This window comes from Gopherus evgoodei, chromosome 5, assembly GCF_007399415.2.
Source record: "Gopherus evgoodei ecotype Sinaloan lineage chromosome 5, rGopEvg1_v1.p, whole genome shotgun sequence".
NCBI lineage: Eukaryota > Metazoa > Chordata > Testudines > Testudinidae > Gopherus > Gopherus evgoodei.
In genome coordinates, this window is record NC_044326.1 from 125,128,168 (window position 1) to 125,149,388 (window position 21,221).

At 38.9% G+C, this 21,221-nt stretch overlaps 1 protein-coding gene across 11 annotated transcripts in view; it reads left to right on the plus strand.

Moving 5' to 3' along the window:
- MAPK10 (mitogen-activated protein kinase 10) overlaps positions 1 to 7,562 on the plus strand; it is a 263,109-nt gene extending 255,547 nt beyond the window's left edge. For 10 of the 11 annotated variants that reach the window (XM_030564953.1, XM_030564951.1, XM_030564952.1 and 7 more), the window contains one exon: positions 2,000 to 7,562. In XM_030564953.1, the coding sequence (XP_030420813.1) occupies positions 2,000 to 2,142 (143 nt within the window). In that variant the 3' untranslated portion in view covers positions 2,143 to 7,562. Of the gene's footprint in view, positions 1 to 1,994 lie in introns of all 11 variants that reach the window. The other variant, XM_030564960.1, reaches the window with a different exon arrangement.
- Positions 7,563 to 21,221: the final 13,659 nt, after the last annotated feature.

Below are 21,221 nucleotides of genomic sequence, written 5' to 3' on the forward strand. Positions count from 1 at the left end.
TCTGGCCTTAGGCAGACTTCTGGATTTGTTCAAGCATCTAGAGCATGAGTGTCTCATTATTTATATGTAGTGATGTGAGTGTGGGAGGGGACAGAGAATAGATGAAACGTATGGTACAAAGGCTTGAGTTGGGGATGGACATGTAACTCACAAGTGAGTGAGATTATCCTAAACGAGTGACATTCAACCCTTGATTCCATCCCGCACCATCATTTATTCTGTATATGTCATATATGCTGCTAAAATAATAATTTACGACTGTTTTGGAGTTTTTAAATATTTAATAGGATTGTTTTGTGTCCTGCCTCAGGTACCATCACTCTAACTGCAGGATGCAAAAACCTCAAAAAATGAGCTAGAATTGTTTTTCTATGCCCTAAAAATGCAACTGCTTTAATGTCTGATATCTCAGGATCTTGCAGGGCAAGAAGCAAGTGCTAGGTCCTCAAATGGAGGTCCTGTTTCCAACCATGCATGGTCATATGATATCAAATGTTTGTTCGTCATGAAATTTTTAACTGTAAATGAAAGCTGTAAGTAAGGCAGAACTGAATCTAACCATCTCAAACTTTAGATAGCATAAATTTGGAAGAGAAGAAGCACACTGGCAAGTTAATTTTAAAAAAACAACAATGAATGCCAGCCGTTTGATGCTACTTTTGGGGCTGAGATGTTAAGTCCTACTGGGGATGGATTAGTGCAAGGGTGGCCAACCTGTGGCTACGGAGCCACATGCAGCTCTTCAGAAGTTAATATGCAGCTCCCTGTATAGGCATCAACTCCGGGCTGGAGCTATGGGTGCCAACTTTCCAATGTGCCAGGGGGTGCTCACTGCTCTGCCACAGGCCGCGCCGTCGCTCTTCCCCCACACCCAAGCCTCTTGCATGCCACAAACAGCTGATTGGGAGGTGCGGGGAGGGAGGGCGAAGTGCTGATTAGTGGGGCTGCCGCTGGGTGGGAGGCACTTGCGGCGGGGAGCTGATGGAGCTGCTGACGTATTACTGTGGCTCTTTGGCAATGTACATTGGTAAATTCTGGCTCCTTCTCAGACTCATATTGGCCACCCCTGTGGGTGGAGTACTGGGGAAGCAATCAAAGGTACATGATAAATTTATTCTTCATATGATTCTACAAATTACAACATGGATATCATTGCCATATATGGATGGATATATATGGGTGTATGTGTGTGTGTCTCTCTCTCTCTGAATAACTTCAGTAATGCTAATAATCATTCTCCATAATATTTAACTTGTCATTTGAGAATCTCAAAGTGCAAACTGATTTGGGAAGGTTAGGAAGTTTACTATTATCCCCATTTTACAGATGGGGGAAACTGAGATACACAGAGGTTAAGTGATTCAGTAGCAGGGGCAGAGACCAGTTCTGTCCCCATTTTCTGTTCTTTAGCCACTGAACCCATATGTTCCTCCCTTGATAATATCACATGGCATACTTTTTCATTCATTGTATAATTGGATCCCACAAGTTCTTCCACCAAACTATCTATAACCAATCTGAGTTGTTCGCAGAGACTAGGAGATTTTCAAATCTTCCTAGATATTTTCTGTTCAGGCTCAATTTCAGCAGGCCAGAAACCCCTAGCCTGATTTTTTCATAGCTCTAAGAGGATACATCATTGAAGTCATTTTATAAGAAATGCAACATGAATTTTATTCAAAACAGCCTCATCAGGTAGACGTTTCTGCCAAAACTTCTGTAGTTTAAAATGTTAATCAAGAAAGAACTTGAGGCTGGAAAAGGAAGCTTTATGGTCTGACTCTTACTGCCATCAAAGTCAATAGCTAATCTTCCTTTGACCTGTATGGCTCCAGGGTTGGGCTCTCTATGGCCTATTTTTGTTGATCTTCCATTGTTGCTTAAAATGGTGTGTTGTTCAAATCTCTGTTACAACAAGAAATGCTTCATTTGTCTTCAAGTTGCAAGGAATCCTTGGGTTTCAGGTTTAATCACATCGGTGTTCATTTTCTTAGCACAGGTGCAGCAGTGAACAGCAGCGAAAGCCTCCCTCCATCTTCATCTGTTAACGACATCTCCTCCATGTCCACTGACCAAACCCTGGCATCTGACACCGACAGCAGCTTGGAAGCTTCTGCGGGACCCCTCGGTTGTTGCAGGTGACTAGCCGCCTGCCTGCGAAACCCAACGTTCTTCAGAAGATGAGGCAATTTAGGGGGAAAGTAATAACAAGAATAAACAATGGAAAGGAAGAGAAACAAAAGATAAAGATTTAAATGAAACAAAACCCTTTTCAGCCTGCTTCTCCTACAGAGTTATGTAATGCAGCTAAGCTCAAGTATATATTTAACTTATAGTTGCTCTGCTTTGGTCTTCTTCCAATGATGCTTACTGAAAAAAAAAAGGGAATTAAAGAAGCCTTTTTTTTCCAAAAAATGTAAAATTAATGGCTGCAAAACCAGCAACCTGCAACCGTCCTTTTCACACTGGCATGATAAGGTGTGCAGTAGCCACTCTACGTATGTATGTGTGTGTGTGTATCTGATTTCACGATCTTGCTAATCTATTTTATCTACTTATGCCCACTTAGACAGATATACACACACTTATCTCAGTACATGTACAGCACACACACAAATGTGTATGATAGTATATGCAACTGTGTATCTCTATTCATTATATACAGATACCCAGTATGTACTCTAGAACTAATTGGCCCATTTCATTTGACCTACATAAATACATCTGTAATATACTGCCAGTATATAATCTGTTCAATTTGTTCATTAAGTTGTATATCATATAAGATTTGTAAAAGCAAAAATAATAAGTCAAGCCTGAGCTCTCTCAGACCCTTGAAGATGTAGCACCCAAATTTCAACTGATATATATATTTTTAATAATACTGGTTTGTATGGAGGATGCACCGAGTGGAGATTTACAAGGAAAATGTGCATCAGTGGTGCATGCTAACATTTGTTGCTTTGATTTTTAGAACAGGTGAGAGTTAGGACAAGGTTAAAAGGAAGCACAGCTGTCTTTGGGAGCTGTTAGGGTTGAGGATGGAGGAGTTGTCCTGTGAATATCTCAGCCCACAAGGACTTCAGAGACAAACTTTTCATAGTGATAATACAGTGAGTTATTTTTCTTAGCTTATAGATAGGCTTATCATTGTTAATTATAATGTGTACGTGTGTGTTAGGGGCTAAAATGTGCGGGGATAGGCTCAGATAACAAGAAGGATGTACACAATTTTTATGTATCATGTATGACTAGGTGCTTGGAAAGCCAGGATTGCAGACAAGGGATGTTTGCAGTCTACCCCCTCTCTAGGTATTTGTTGCTGCAAAGGAGCTGAATTTCCTTTAAATAATTTCCCTTGTGGGAATTACATTACTTGGACAACATTGATTCTATAGTTCCTTTCAGCCTTTTTTCCCACCGGTAACAAATCAGCTTCATCAACATAGCAGATTAGTAAATTGAATGGTCAAATATTCTCATACATTTAATAGGCTTTGCCTTTGTTTAACAGCCAGAAGCCAAGCTGGGAATGTAACAATCAGGGTCTCAGGCAACTTTTGCATATTTCTAAAGAAGCCAATATTGAGTAAATATTCATTGGATTTTGACAGATAATAATACTTTGAACTTGCCACAGAGAGGAGTGTCAGGTCTTTTAGCAGCATACAGCAACACTACACAATTGTTCAGGGCAAGTGAAGAACAGTTTTTCGTCCTGAAACAGCAATGAGGATTTTAGGTAGGCAAAATGCAATTGTCTGAGTTGGAATTTAGCCAGGATTCTAGGGTTCACATCTCTCTCCTCTTATTCAAATGTGCTGTGCCATCTGTAATGTATGCCTCATCCAAATGGCAGGAAGAGTTAATATAAATAGCTTATTCTATTTAACTGTAATGTGTGACAATTTTTGAATCTACAACTATTTGATTGGACAGTTGACAAATCTGTCATCCCTAAGCTGGGGAAAATATCTGAATATCAGCTGAGATTTTGTCCAAAGTAAAAAGCAAACAAGAAAGCTTCCACTCAAGTATGTAAAATAAAAATAAAGAATAAATGTAATGTAATCTCAGAGTTAGTTGCTCTGAGTGGTCTTGAACTTACACTATAAAGTAATTTTTCCCCAGGTATGTTTTGGTGGCTTTTTTTCATATATTGAAAACAAAATTATGTATGTGATTTTTCTAAATACTCAGTTACAGCAGTAGGTGTGAAAGCAATAAGTATAAACAAATTACTACTGCTAAATAGATTTAGCAATATTCTCTTTTAAAGCCATGAAACATCAAATCATTGTTTAGCAACATGACCTTAATCCAGCCTCAGGTGAATGCAAATACTAGTGAAAGGGTTTAAAGGGATACCGCACGCATTGTAGGTGTGTCAAAAGCAGTAACACTGAGGGGGACTCCTTAGCAATAATAGCAGTTATCAGCTCCAGATTTCAATCTTCATACATCAACACTAGTAAAATATAGAAAATTCACGTCCATTTTATATCCTCTTGGCGTGCAGCATTTTGGGTTGTCTTCTCAACCAAAAAAAGGGTGAGCCACTTGGAGTGACAGATTATTAAATGAGTGTAACTAACTACAAACATGCCATAGACTTGAAGACTTTCAGAACAATTTCAGTGCAGTGAACATAGCTACAGGGGCAGTAACTGGGAAGTGCTTTTTGGAGAGCTACTTAAGGTGTGTGGAAACTCTCCCAAATTTAATCTGTCAAAACTAGAACAATGACCACTCTCTTGTGCAATACTATTCACTTTTCCCTGGGCTCATGAAAAGGGGTGCAGTCAGACGTCCTAGTGATTGTATTTCTTATCATAGGGATTCCTATAGTGGCAGTTTATCTAAATGCCTGTCTAAGGCTCTGATTCAGCAAAACACCAATGCATGTGCCTAAGTAAGTCACACACAGGTCAATGGGGCTTATACTTAAGCATGTGCTTTAGTCCTTTGCTGAATAGGGATGAACCTACTTAAGTGCTTTCCTAAAACAACAATCATTTCTTGTTGTCCTTAAATTTGTCAATCTTCCTTTTGGGCAGCTCTGCTCTTTGAAGGGTGCAAGGCTCTCCACTCTGGACAAAGCTATCAGCAAATGAGCAATAGACCTTGGCGGATCTGTCAGAGCTGGAGTAACAACCCCTCAAACATGAATAGTATCATTCATTTTCCCTTGGCTCAGGAAGTTGATGCTGTCAGCATGTAACCTAAAGGAATACAGGTACCAATCAACTAGAAACGACAGTGACTGATGCTCTGTAAATACCTATGGATGGATAAAAATCTTCATAGTTTCTAGAAGTATCAGACATCTGTGTTTCAAGCCTTTTCCTTATTAGTTCAATATTGTAGCCAGCATGAAATGATGGTTGCTCTTACTCTCCCTCTTGCCAGTGATTTTTAAATCTACCTGTTTTTAATAATGTTAATTAATACCTCACACTTGTATACTTTTATCTGAAGCTTTCAAAGTGCTTTACAGTTAAAATAATGGAGAGAATGACACACATTCTGGCTAAGGGCTAAATTTAATGCCTGAAGCTGCAGATAGGCACCTATGCACTTCTGAAATATCCCACTAGGCGCCTATCTATCTCTCATTGATTTCCATTGAAGTTAGGTGCCTAGGTGCTTTTGAAAATTCCATTAGGCACCGATCTGCATCTTCAGGTGTCTGATATCTTTAAATATCTGCCCTTAAATGACTTTTTAAAATCATGTTGATAGCCACCTGCAGAGTAAGGTGATCTCTGTTCTGAACACTAATTAAAGTCACTTTAAGAAAGTGTAAATGAAGGAAATGGTTGAAGAACCTTTCCAATGGGGCTACTACATCTTCAGGGGCATCTTTCTAAGTTTCTGGATGGTATGAGAACCCTACAGGAATTACAGTGTACTAATGCTTCCAAGAGAGTGGTATTTTTCCTTGATTGAACATGAAGGAGGTTGAAGTAAACAGATGGTTCTGCAGGTCTATTGGTATTGAGATTAACCTTGCTCCTACATACTTAAGGGATGTTGGAAGAGTGGTTTCTTTTTAGGTTTGCTTTGGTTATGCAACACCCACAATGCATGACTGACTAATCATCTCCCTTATAGAAAAATATAGAATGTAATAGAAAATAATCACCAGCCTATAGAATTTAAATAGAGGTATACTTTTCTGCTGTAGGATTCTAAAGATTGATTAAAGAAATCTACAAAAAAGGATAATATCCACAGAGCCCTACTGGTTTCAATAAATTCTAAAGAAACATTCCATGAGGATTGTAATGTATCTTTAGACAATTAAAGTATTTCTTTAAGTTGGCCCAACACTGAGATTTTTGCAACTCACATTCTTATTCTGAATTATTCTAGTTTACATGGGATTCCTGATGTAACCTCAAGTTCAGAAGATTACTATATTGCATAGCATTTAAGTGGAAGTACATTCATGCTAGCTTATTTTGTTTATCAAAACCAGAACCAAGATGACTCATACATCCTTAAGTCATTGCATTTTTCCGTTTGAAATTCTTTTCTTCATGGCATAAATCTGTAACTCCAAGGGGTGGCAACATTGGCTAGATCAGATGATAATGTGTCAGTACCACTCTGCTAAATTTACAAGCCAAGATGAGGCTCCCATCAGTTTCACCTTCAGGCTGTTACCTGGTGTTTACTGAAGAAACTAGACTTATGTCAGTGCCCTGAGGGCAATTTCCTTAACACTGTCCCTTCATTAAATGCAATCCAAGTTAATACTATTCAGTAGAGCTGGTTGGAAATTTTCTAACATTTTGTTTTTCATCTGAACATGCAGATTCATCAGAACCCAAACTGTTTGTGAGAAAAAGTTGGTTTTGATGAAGGTTCCAATTTGAAAAATTTTGGAGGGAAGAAAAAGTTTTGAAATTGCCACAACATCCCAATTGACCTGATCTAATTTGTATTATTATGACCAGTTTGCAGAAAATTTTTACTTTTTGTCCCTATTTGGGACAAGACAAATCTCTAAAATTCTCATATTTCCTACTCAGCTATATTCTTTAGTGTTTCTGAGGAGAGGAACACAGAACAAAAACCTGTTGGGAAGGAATGAGAGTTGTGTTTGCCTGACTATTTAACAAAAATCTGAGTTAGGTGTTTAGGTTTGTATTTTTTGTGTGTGTGCACAAGTGTGTGTGTGTTTGTTTTTTAGGTTCTTAGAGATATACTAATATTTGATCCAAACTTCTTAATGTGGAAAATGACCTTGTAAATTTAATCAAACCATGCATCTTCAAGAATCTGATAGTTGTGCTTGTTTGAATTTACATAGTTTTCAAAGGATACTGTTAACTTGTGGCAGGCTCAAGACGAACTTTAAATAAACATACCTCCTACACCAAAAAAAAATGTTCAGCAGATTTGAATATTCTATAACTACGTAATGTCTTAATTAGAAAAATAATTGTTTGTCATCTTTATTGATGAGTTGGAAAAGAGCTCTGTCCAATGGAATTTAGTGGAATCCATGAGATATATTAGGAACTTGTCAGTAAGACCCAAAATCTCTTTTTGTAATTAGGTATTGATTGCAAGAGCTGAATTGTTTAAATCTCATTTCTGTTCAATCTCGTCGACAAATGTCAGGTTAAGGCTTTTGGAGAAGGTCCAAGTCTGCAAAAAGAACATTGAAAACTCCTGCCAAGGCCAAGTGAGTCATTTCCAGCTGAGGCCGAAAGGTTGAAATGTATATACTCAAGTAAGACTTGGCCACTTTGGAAACTAAAATACCCTCATTGTGCTTATCACTTTAGACAGGCACACCTGTTCTCTTTGCTAATTTCCACTGAACAGGGCCATTCTTTTCTTCTAGAAAATCAGATATTTACAATGTAAATAGCTGAATTGATCATTTTCTTCTCTGTAACTAATATGTAATAATCCACCACCCCGTCTTGTTGAATCTTTTAAAAAAAGACCACTGTATGCCTAAATGTAGTTGACCTCTGGCTATTTCCTTGGTCAGGCACGTACTGAGAAGGAAGATCCCAGGGGTTTCAGTGTATATAAAGAATCATGTATATTTATTAAATTGAGTAAGTGGGACTTACGGCCAGTATACATTAAACAACAATAGTAACAAAATCTCCAAACCCTAGCTAGGAAAATGAACTGTTCACCTTGCCATGTCCATTCTGTAATAAGACACCTGCCTGTAGTCCTACATTAGCGAACTTCAAAGTATAACCAACATTAGGGACTGTAACATATCAGTGTTGATAAAAGTAGATTATTAAAAAAAGCCAATAACAGTTCATCATGAAGACTGGGGGATAAATGACCAACTTTGTAGCAAGATCCTAGAGTGAAGCAGTAGCCAGAACCAGTAAGCATGGATAAACTGAAATAGTAACATTTAATGAGGAACGTGACTCATAGACTCTAGGACTGGAAGGGACCTCGAGAGGTCATCGAGTCCAGTCCCCTGCCCTCATGGCAGGACCAAATACTGTCTAGACCATCCCTAATAGACATTTATCTAACCTACTCTTAAATATCTCCAGAGATGGAGATTCCACAACTTCTCTAGGCAATCTATTCCAGTGTTTAACTACCCTGACAGTTAGGAACTTTTTCCTAATGTCCAACCTAAATCTCCCTTGCTGCAGTTTAAGCCCATTGCTTCTTGTTCTATCATTGGAGGCTAAGGTGAACAAGTTTTCTCCCTCCTCCTGATGACGCCCTTTTAGATACCTGAAAACTGCTATCATGTCCCCTCTCAGTCTTCTCTTTTCCAAACTAAACAAACCCAATTCCTTCAGCCTTCCTTCATAGGTCATGTTCTCAAGATCTTTAATCATTCTCGTTGCTCTTCTCTGGACCCTCTCCAGTTTCTCCACATCTTTCTTGAAATGCGGTGCCCAGAACTGGACACAATACTCCAGTTGAGGCCTAACCAGCGCAGAGTAAAGCGGAAGAATGACTTCTCGTGTCTTGTTTACAACACACCTGTTAATGCATCCCAGAATCACATTTGCTTTTTTTGCAACAGTATCACACTGTTGACTCATATTAAGCTTGTGGTCCACTATGACCCCTAGAACTCTTTCTGCCATACTCCTTCCTAGACAGTTTCCTCCCATTCTATATGTGTGAAACTGATTGTTCCTTCCTAAGTGGAGCACTTTGCATTTATCTTTATTGAACTTCATCCTGTTTACCTCAGACCATTTCTCCAATTTGTCCAGATCATTTTGAATTTTGACCCTGTCCTCCAAAGCAGTTGCAATCCCTCCCAGTTTGGTATCGTCCGCAAACTTAATAAGCGTACTTTCTATGCCAACATCTAAATCGTTGATGAAGATATTGAACAGAGCCGGTCCCAAAACAGACCCGTGCGGAACCCTACTTGTTATACCTTTCCAGTAGGATTGAGAGCCATTAATGACTACTCTCTGAGTACGGTTATCCAGCCAGTTATGCACCCACCTTATAGTAGCCCCATCTAAATTGTACTTTCCTAGTTTATCTATAAGAATATCATGCAAGACCATATCAAATGCCTTACTAAAGTCTAAGTATATCACATCCACCGCTTCTCCCTTATCCACAAGGCTCGTTATTCTATCAAAGAATGCTATCAGATTAGTTTGACACGATTTGTTCTTTACAAATCCATGCTGGCTATTCCCTATCACCTTACCACCTTCCAAGTGTTTGCAGATGATTTCCTTTATTACTTGCTCCATTATCTTCCCTGGCACAGAAGTTAAACTAACTGGTCTGTAGTTTCCTGGGTTGTTTTTATTTCCCTTTTTATAGATGGGCACTATATTTGCCCCCTTCGAGTCTTCTGGAATCTCCCCCGTCTCCCATGATTTCCCAAAGATAATAGCTAGAGGCTCAGATACCTCCTCTATTAACTCCTTGAGTATTCTAGGATGCATTTCATCAGGGCCTGGTGACTTGCAGGCATCTAACTTTTCTAAGTGATTTTTTACTTGCTCTTTTTTTATTTTATCTTCTAAACCTACCCTCTTCCCGTAAGCATTCACTATATTTGACATTCCTTCAGACTTCTCAGTGAAGACCGAAGCAAAGAAGTCATTAAGCATCTCTGCCATTTCCAAGTCTCCCGTTACTGTTTCCCCCTCCTCACTGAGCAGTGGGCCTACCCTGTCCTTGGTCTTCCTCTTGCTTCTAATGTATTGATAAAAAGTCTTCTTGTTTCTCTTTATTCCCCTAGCTAGTTTGAGCTCATTTTGTGCCTTTGCCTTTCTAATCTTGCCTCTGCATTCCTGTGTTATATGCCTATATTCGTCCTTTGTAATCTGACCTAGTTTCCATTTTTTATATGACGCCTTTTTATTTTGTAGGTCACGCAAGATTTCGTGGTTAAGCCAAGGTGGTCTTTTGCCACATTTTCTATCTTTCCTAAGCATCGGAATAGCTTGCTACATGTTACCATTTCCCCCTCCTTACATTGTTTTCTTTTTCCCCTTCTATGTTCCCTCTGGATGGTTTAAGGGGCCCATATTGGCTTTGGTTTCATTCATCAGTGTTTTGAGAGTGAATATTGAGCCAATGCATTGTGATAGTTTTAAAAGCAGAAGGGACTTTCCTTCCCCCTTCATGGCAAAAGGAAATCTTATCTGAGTTCTTCTTGTGACGATACTTTTCACAGGTGTACTGATTTGCTTTTGTTTAGTTGGTTTTTAGTGTTCCAGATAAATAACACAGTGTAGTACACCACATTGATATAGCGTTTCATTATGCATATCTTCTGCACCCATTAACTTCAGTGAGACTTTGGGTGCACCAAGTCATGTAGGGTCAAGATTCAAATGAAATACTTTAAATACTCTGTTGGTGAAGCCCCAAGTGCACCTCTGTGACTGTACATTGGGAAAGCTGCTGAGTTTTACAGAATGGGACCTTCCTTACCTATGAAGAAACTGTAGTCAATGAGTGAACTTCACTCCTCCTCATCAAGGGACCTGCATAAGGCCCGTGCTCCACTTTTGCCCTATTTTGAGGAGTTAAAGTGTTGTGGAGGCCTTATTAAGGACTCTCTGCACAGGAGTGTATTTCATCTACTGTGAACATGCATGTATGTCAAGACAGACTGTTCCAATAAGGAATGTTTGGGTTGCTTTTGTTAAGAACTATCTCTATACTAATTTAATTACAATAGTTTTAGCCAGGAAATCCTATTTTATCTTCATGTGGGGAGCGAAATGAGAAAAGACATTTTCTTGCCCCCCTTTCTGTTTTCTTGCCCCCTTTCCTTCACTCCTTATTAAATGATGGAGATTAAATCAGCCTAAAGCAACCCTCGACTTACTTCTTTTCTATTCTGCTCCTTCAAGGTATCGAGCGGTGTTTGGGTAACATTACTATTGTAAATCAGTGATAAGCAAGGGATTCAAATGTCGTTTTTTGTTAAGACAGTGATGTGACTAGGTGATGCAGAGCTGAGTACCCTACAGTAACCAGGCAAAACAAGTTGAGCGTTGTGGTCTATTCTTTTTCCAGTTTTCATGCAAAGAAATGGGCCAAAACTAAAACATTTAATTCACACCCCATTGATCTGCAGTGCAATTTGGATTTAAAGCCCAAGCTCCAAATACCTTTATAAGGACGGGATATTTTTCCCTTTAAATGTAATTGAAACCTTCCAACACAGGGTTTTTGTGAGGCTTGCACCTCTCCAGCATGGAAGTAAAAATTTTTGTGAGAACGTTTCATGAGATCTCAGCACCACTGAATCCAAATCCCACACTAGCCCATATTTTGACTTCAAACAAACCCTGAATCCTAAATCATTGTGATTCTGTATCAGGATCTGGCCCTCACAGTTGCATATCTCATAATGCCCATTGATCTATAGGGGGAGCTGTGAACCCCTAACTTGAAATTTCAATTCTTTAGTCTGCTGGTGTCATTTTTAATTTTACTTGTTTTGGTGAAAAGTAGTTTGTTACAAAAGATTGGTTATGGCAATAATCTGTGATGAATAGCATTTATAGAAATTTGGCAAAACTTTACCTGTCCATTTCTTCAGGGCACATAGGTAAGAGAGCAGTATCATCATTGGGATTAAGATCAGCAAATGGACTTTGTGCCTGGCAAAAATTAATGAGGAGACTGTAAAGCTGGATTAAGCATATAAATGCAGGTTCTAATTCATTTTAGAAGTTTGGTATGGCTTCAGTCAATTTGAATGGTGGAGGCACATGTTGGTGTGATGGAAAACTAAAGCCTGATGGTCCTGTAGATTGAAACTGTGGCCAACAACCAGTCATTTTGGCTCTCCACACATTACTAATGGCACATGCCTTTCCTTGGTGTGGTTTGTCTCCTGTAGAGGTTTTTTGGGGGTAGCATCATGCTATTGTTTAGAAAAACACATTCTCCAATTAAACTGCTCCCTGGCTAAGACCTTCCTCAAACCAATACAAATAAAGTGTGAACTCCATTTCAGGTTAATGAACTGTGCCTTCTCCAGCAGATGGTCATGATTTTTAAACACAATGTTCTTCTGAACTCTCCTATTAACTGCGCAGCTTGAAGCCCGAATTGCTAAGCTAGCATGTCTTCAAGAACATGCAATTATGGGTCTCCTAGTGTATGGTGCATTATGAGCAAGTTGAATTAATTTGATTACTAGTGATTTCTTAATGGATTTGTCATATTTTAAAATGGGCCTCAGGGGAGGATTAATTATTGTTTGTCTTGTTGATGCCTCAGTTGAAAGCTCTGTCCATATCCCAGCAGGACACATATTTGTATATAATAGTAACTGGCCCAGTGAAAAATAGAGCTACTTTTCTGAATGCTTGTGCCAAGTCTCCTTATAGGGGACATACTGTAAATGTAGAACCAAGGATTTGAGCATCTAAAACATTTCTTGTTCAAAGGAGGATTGTGAAAGGAATTTCAAGAGGGTGAACAACTTCCAGCTCTGGCTGATGTGAAATGCAGGAAGAAAAATGTATGATGTCATCTTAAGACAAACTATATGTTTTTTGCAGTGGTATCATAGCCATGTTGGTTTCAGGATATTAGAGAGACAAGGTGAGTGAGGTGATCTCTTTTACTGGACCAACCTCTGTTGGTGAGAGAGACAAGTCTTCTAGCTACACGGAGCTCTTGCTGGTCTCTTTCATCAATAGAAGTTGGTCCAATAAAAAGCTATTAACTCATCCACCTTGTCTCTCTACAAACTATATAGGCAGACATTGTTCCTGGAATATGAAAGACAGTGATTTCAAACAATGGTGCAGGAGATGGAAAATCTTTTAAGTTCATCTACTCACTGATTGACATATGTTGGGTGGGGGGAGTCCTCTATAGATATGGACAAGAAATCATCTGCAGGTGCCATGAAAATACCACTCTGCCATCAACTCCTGCCTAACATCTGAAGAAGCACAAATGAAGTGACATTGAAATTGCCATCCTTGAACTGGCCCGTTGAGTCCAGTAAGAGACAGGGATCAGTCCCTGATGCACATAGGTAGTGGAAAAATGTGCAATAGTATATATGATGGTGCAGAAAACTGTTCTTCTTGGTAATCCATTTATGCCAGGAGGCATCAAGATTATTTGCCTTAAATTCTCCAAAACCAGATCTTATCTTTTCATCTTCAGTCCTACTGCCTTACCCTAAAACTTGGGAAAAGAATTACTAGTGTGCTGAACTCTGATGAGACCCCCAAGCCAAGAGGAGAGATTTGAGGGAACCCTACAAAGCAAAATGTGGACCAGATTTGCCAATGAGTTTAAAAAAACCCAAACAAAACAAGTCTTGGGTCTAACATGAAACAAATTTAGAGTGAACCTGCACTCTTTACTGTAGAACACTGATTTTTTTAATGACCTCAAACACTGTATTTGCAAACCTATCATAAACAGTCCTGGTTGCAGCTCTTGCTGTAAGATTTATATAAGGAGAGGCTATGTTTCAAGTAGAACAATCAGACTCAATCCTGCATGATTTTAACCCCAATTCAAAGGAGCATGAACAAAGAGAAATTTAAATGAAGAGTTTGCATGAAACCTTTCTGAAAAGCAAAATTGCTAATTTCTGTAGACCCCCCTAGCCAGAAGTGGAAGGACTGAGAAAAAGAGAGGGACTGATATTTAAAGTCACTGCACCTAATGAGAAATGAAACCCTACATCTGAATATTGTGAACTTTGGAGTTCTAAAGCAGAGCCCAGGTCCATGTGGTTTCTTAGCAGTGGCAGAGGATTGCTTTTTGTCTTTATTATTCAGTTTATTGAAAGGTCAATGCATATTGTTTAAGCATAAATGCACTTACTCCTAGTGTTCTCTCTGGCACTTGTAGACCCTCTCATCCTCTTCTCCACTCCAAGAGAGGAAAATTCAACTTGCCTGGATAATTCTGCAACACTCACAGTTGGTGACTCCAGATGGATCAGTTGGACAAGTGGAAGCACCACTGAGCTGCTTGCTTTTATCTTGCGGACCGCCTGGATGATCAAGTTCAAATGGCAGTGGCAATAAAGTGGCAGTGTCACTATAATCTTTCACTCACCAGCAGTAAAATGTACGATTTCTAAAACTTAGGGAAGTTAACACTCATTACAACAATTCATTCCCTTTCTCCTTTTCTGGTGTTAGTGACATTGACCAAATAACAGAAGTATCATGCCAAACACCTTTAACAGTGCAGCATACAAAGCAATCTACATAGGCACAGCTACTACCCTTTAATGCACAAAGTGTGTTGGCACCATTGTGACACACAATGAAGCCAGAGCTCAGGGACTTGATGAAAGATTCCACTCCAGAGTTGTGATGCATCTCTTTCAGTAAGTCGACTGCAATATTGTATTAATTGAAAACCCTTCAGTGCACATAGCACACACTGGGTTTAGAGCTGGATAGGGCAGAGTTCCTTCCCTATGCTGGTTTGTATTACTGTAGGGAGTTAAAACTTACTTATCTCATCTCCTATGGCTGCAGTTTTTACATTACTCTTCTGACTGTGGCCTTATAAAGCTGTACGTATAACCTCTTTTAGAAGAACACAAGAGAAGGAACATGATGCGAACCAAGATCATCATCTGAAGGCATCACTGGAAACCAGACCAATGCTCCTATCAGTTCTGTACTGTATTTCTTCCCCTACTGTGTGCAAATTTGGCAGTTTCCCCATGTTGATGCTCATGGACATTTCAGGTAATGCTGCTTTTCTGGGAAAAAGTACGTTTCTGCAGCTTCAGTACGTTTACTGTTTTTAAAAAAAAAAAACAGTTGCCAGTTATCTTTATGCTCTGAGTTATGTCTTCTTCATGAGAAGACAATGAAGGAAAAACTCAGATGGATCCTTCAGAAGTATCACTGGCAGATGCATTGTATGGTATTTTAGCCATGGCGAGTCCTGTGAAAATCATTTGCAGGCCTGTGCTTAAAATCCAACAAAAATTATGGAAACATTTGACTTGGTCTTTCAAAAGTTGGAAGAAAGTATGTTTATGTACACAATAGGGTTTCTCAAATTGGTACAGACTGCTGATAAGCATGAGACTAGTTCGATGAAACTCACCTATACACAAGAAAATGAATGTGTCAAAATGGAGATGACATGCTTGCATTGTTCTTTCTTTCAGATAGCTTGGTTGTTAGATAATAGAGTTTAGTTTGCTATAATATAGTAAAGGGGAATTATTTCCAGTGGGCATAGCTACATTGCTTTCTCCTCACCTTCACACTGTCTTTGCTTCTTCCATCATTCCATTGAGTTTAAGATCAGTGGATTCTGTAATAGCATACATGAAATAAAATATGATCCCAATGAGCTCTGATACAGTAACTATGTAGACCCATGCTGAAATCCCCATTTAAAGTATGTTTAACACAGAGCCTACTTCCCAAACAAAAGCAAGTTATCTACCTGTAATTCTTACCCTCTAAAGTCAATTATTTAGTGGATTCCTACCCTTGGGTATACACTGTGTGTGTGCAACCACACTGCATAAGGTAGTGGTAGTACAGAGTGAGGGATCTATTGCAACTGATAACTTTGGGAAAAGATTACCTATTTATCTGTAATTCTTGTTGCTTCCCAAAAATATAATGTATGATGAAACCCCACCATTAGGTCTAGCCTTCAAGTACAGTAAATTAATACAGTGAGTTCTGTCATAGGGAGTGTGGATCCAAAATACCATATGTTTGAAAAATAACTACTTTCAGATCTAGTTTAGTGCATGATGAAATTATATTTCTGATGTGGTGCATCTGTCAGGTAATCCAGAAACAAACTGCAATTTGGCAGTGTTGGGAGCTGCCATCAGAAAGCGTCTGACTTTAATACACCTCTACCTCGATATAACGCTGTCCTCGGGAGCCAAAAAATCTTACCACGTTATAGGTGAAACCATGTTATATTGAACTTGCTTTGATCCACCGGAGTGCGCAGCCCTGCCCCCCAGAGCACTGCTTTACCGCATTATATCTGAATTTGCGTTATATCGAGGTAGTGGTGTATCTTCATCTCTAAATGGTCCCTTTTAGTATCATTCACATAAGAGTGGCAGAATCAGGTCCAAAGAGATTGTGATAAAGAATGTGAGTGTGATGTAGCTTTGGTAAGTTATACCCAACTATTGAGCTGGCTTTTTCTGAATAGTTCCAATTACCCGGTGTTCCAAAGAACCTACGTATTTCCAAATCACTTCTGATTGATCATTCTCTATTTAAATCTCAAGGGCTCACTGAGGTTAGTATTATCATCAACACAACCCTGATGCTCCCTAGCATAGCAAAATTTATGACAATTAGTCTCTCCAAAGTTAATTTCATGTCATCTATTTGTAAGTAGAACACTCCAATAAGAGATATTACATCAGATATATGGTAGTTAAAAATAAGATCAGTGCATTCTCTTTAAAAGATGATGATGCTGTATAGCGCTTACTGATTAAGGAATCATTTTGCCCTGTCAGAAGGCTTTTTTAAAAATTGTGATTATACTCAAATCCATGATACATTGTTTAGAGCAGATGTTCCCTAAGAAAAGTTGTAGTTGTATCAACCTTATACTCTTGCTCTGCTATAAAATGCAAATTCATTAGTTCCTCAAAGAGCATGCAAGGAGGGTATAATTCCACTGAATTACTGGCATACACGCTATAAGGGTACTGTGCAAGCAACAGTCACATTACAGTGTGAATGAGAGTAGGTGCATGGTATGTTATTTTTGCAGGAAAAAAAATCTAGTGGAATAGTATTTAAGTTAATACATAGCACATACTATCAAGAAATTGAAGAATGAACTGTAAAGTTCCTGCTGTTTTCTAAGTAAATGGAGATTATTTGCCAAGTCAATTTTTGTGTAAAAAAGTGTCAGTTCAGTCATCTCTTGGATGAGGAACTCAAGCATGTGCATTTCTCTAAGTATCAGTTAAGAACAGAGGATCTAACATACTTTTCCCGTTCAATATTAGAACACCTTTCCTGAAATGCAATCTGTATAATTGTTTACAGTATCTGGAAATGCACAGTATGTGAAATACACTTATACCGGCCTTAAGCCATTGTCCAAAGAGATGGCAAAAGTCAGTTAGACGGTAATGCAGACTTGGTCTTAAGGGACCTGATTCTGTATTGCCTTGTGGCGTTGTTTATACATGTGAAAATGTGTGCAATAAATGCCTATTCTGATTTGGGAGTGTTGTATACACACCAGTATTCATACAAGCTACAGGAACTCAGATATTGCGGGGATGAATGACCTTAGGACCAAGGTATTTGGGAGTGGTCTCAATACAGGCGGCTGCCTGTTAAGTAAGGTGTCTTGTGTAGATTTTACTGTATGTAATTTTTTTAAGGCACAATGAAAGGATATGGTTAGGAGTTATAATTCAAGGGTATTACAATGCACAAGGCATAGAGCCATTCTTTCTATTTTTCCAGGAATGCAATGGTCTCGTTCATAATAATAAATGTAGTGCAGTTGCTTTATTGCTATTGCTTAAACTTTCATGAGGGAAAAAATTGCTTTTTAAAAAAAATGTTGAAAGAAAATGAAGTGGGCTATAATAAATGTGGAACAATAGTTTCAGCCAAGCCATGTGATTTACATAAATTAAAAAACTGGTACCTTATTAGCATGCTAATCAGCCAGTCAGAACAACTCTGTCATTATAAGCAATTTTGTAGCTGGTGCTACATTTAGCGTTGCAAACCAATGGATGTACACCTGAGTTATGTCAGTAGCAAATGATTTCATTATAATCATTGCTGTGTTAGTAGATACCAAATTAAATTAGCACAATGGGACAAAGCAACATAGTCTGATTAGAAATGGTCTTAATACAGGAAACTGCTTGGGAATAAAATGTAAACTGCTACTTACAGCCCAGATCCTAAGTGGGATTCCACACCTCACGTGCTGCTGGACGGCCAGGTTTGGAGACCCTCTTTCCCCCATGGTGTGCTGCCCCTTCACTGGTTGTTCTCCCTACTCTAAAAGAGGGAAGAGGAGTAAAGGGAGGCATGTCACAAGAACAGCCTTTGAGTTCACACAGAGTAAGTGCCAAGCCCCTGCACTGGAAGGAAGCTGCAGACCATGTCACCTGTTCCTCCTTCCACAACCTGTGGGAGTGGCTTCTCTGCTGTGATTTGCTTCAGCACAGTGTCCTGGACACAAATCCCAGTTACTTAGGTTTGGCACTCGTTTTCAGAATTGGGCCCTTTACAAACATATAATTTGATTGATGCTTTTTTGTTCTAGCTGTCATGTCCCTTACTGAGCAAAAGGAAATGCAACATTGTTTTCACATGGAATTTCAGGGACACCTTTTGGTTAGCTGAAAGAAGTCTCTCACCAGGCCCATTTTAACTAACTCCCAGGGCTTTGACTTACCTCCCCTTAACAGGCTAAAACTTTAAGGTAGGCAGTTCCCAAGGCTGGAAAAGAAAATGCCATTCTTCAGGCCTGAAGGATTTAAAACAATGACTATTTTAACTAACAGGAGGGTGATAAAGTATATAGTGCCCCCAAAATAAACCTTTTTCCTTTCACACCCAACCCCTAGAATGAAATCACTCCCACCCAAAACGACTAGGGCAGGAGCCATGTATACTGGCAAACAATGCATTGTGTTTTCTTCCTTATCTCCTGCATGGATGCCAGGTAGTTTAGAGTTAAGGACTTGTTTGGAAAGTGAAGCTACTATGCTAACTACAATCATTGTTGCAGCATGGAACTGATGTCTATATTCTCACTTTAACAACACCACTAACCTAGGCCCAACTCTGCATTCCTCAGTGAGGCAAAACTCCTGCTTTATGTCTGGCAGAAGTTTTGTCCAAATAAAGCAGGTGGGATTAGGGTTAGAATCTTATAGAGATTGAACAATTGAGGATGAAGAGGATGTTCAATTACTAAGACTAGATGTAATTCCTTTATGTAAAATAAATAGAAGCTCTTTTTTTTTTGTACTGTTTGTGACTGATTTTGTTCTGGTGTGAGAAGGAGGTACATGCACAGTTCCTCTACAGCAGTGCAGTGTAAAAGTCTGACAGTCTTTTTTTTCCACACCCAAACTCCAGCTCCAAACAGCACCGGACTTTTCAGAAAAGTATAATCACTTCAGGAAATGACATACATGCAGCTCTGGTCCTGAACTAATTATATTTTTTTAGAAGGAAAGATTTTAAATTTACTGTGTATGAATAAATACTCTGTGTGTGACTGAAAATAAAAAGAACTCTTTGAAATCAGAAGCTGTTGGAATTGTTTGATGTACACCTCACACCACCCCTGCCTTTCCAAGAGTGACATTAGTATTATCCACATTACAGCAGCACCTAGAGGCCTCAGGCCTCAGCAACTTGAGGTCCCCTTGTGCTAGGACCTGTACATACACATAATAAGAGAGAGTTCTTATAAGGCAGAATTTATACTCTAAATAGACAAGGCACAGAGCAGCAAACTGATTGCCTAAGGTTGCACAAAGGTCAGTGACAGAGCAGTGAACAGAACCCCAGTCTCTGAAGTCTCAGTTCAGCGTCCTCATCTCTTAATCCAACAAGCACTGCCCAAAGGAGAGCTCTGCTAAACAGTCGGACTAGAAACTTACCTCCAGAAGAATTAGTGGCAAGTATTCTGCTCAGGGAAAATCCATTTCATACTAGTAGTCCCTCTAAAGTCATGCTTTTTCAAGTAGTCTGAATTAGAATTTGCCCTATTTTGCATCCAATGGAGCTCTGTGGATAGATGCAGCAGAACGGTGTAATGTAGGTGATCCTAAACATTTGAGTAGCTAGATTATTTTTCAACCCTCTCTCTGACAAAGATTAAAAAAAACTGAATAATCTATTCAGCTAAAATGAAGAGTACAAACTACTTTAACTTAAAAAATTACTTGCTATTTTTAATATCCACCTTAGAAGCAAGTAAATAATTGTTTCACCTACCAGTGTTTTCCTTTTCAACTTGGGCAACATGAATAGGAAGTTATATTACCCCCTGTCCAGAGGTCCCACAGAAGACTTCATGTGTCTCTTTAAACCCAATGTTAAGGACTTGGGTGCTCGGAATTGTACTATTGGAATCTAAGCCAAAATCACTTTGCCTGGTTGAATGAAACAGCATTATCTCTATCATCATCAATACTACCAGCACAGACCAATATGAGTTTCACTTGAGAAAGGACTACAGGATCCAGCTGAGAGTTGATGCAGCAGTGTTACTGTTGTGACTGTAAAATCATGCAAACACAATAGCGATGATTATTTTGGCTTTTTGGTGTAATTGCTAACAGTGATTTCTTTTTCTGTTTGCTTAAAGCATCACCGTCAAATACCAGAACGCCTTTAACAAGGAATTTTAAGTTAAATTCAGGGCCTTCACTACATAGCGTCTCCAAGACAAATGAGAAGCCTCAAAACAACAGCATTTGGAGTCAACCGATAATATGCAGGACTAGAGACCTCATAAACCATTTCAAATCCTGTCCTTCTTTTTAAATACTCCTACAAACAGCTTTATCTGTTATTTACTGGAAACTGAACTAGAGTGAAAAGATAGTTATCCTTGAAAAAAACTTGTGTCAAGATTCCTTAACCAGACCATCTCCTTTAGGATTTCAAATCATGGATTAAATGGTCTGACATTCCAAAAACCAAAAGAATATTATTTATGAAGAGTTCAGAGTCCAAAGAGAAAAGTCCCAAACTTGTCAGGTGTTAATGTTA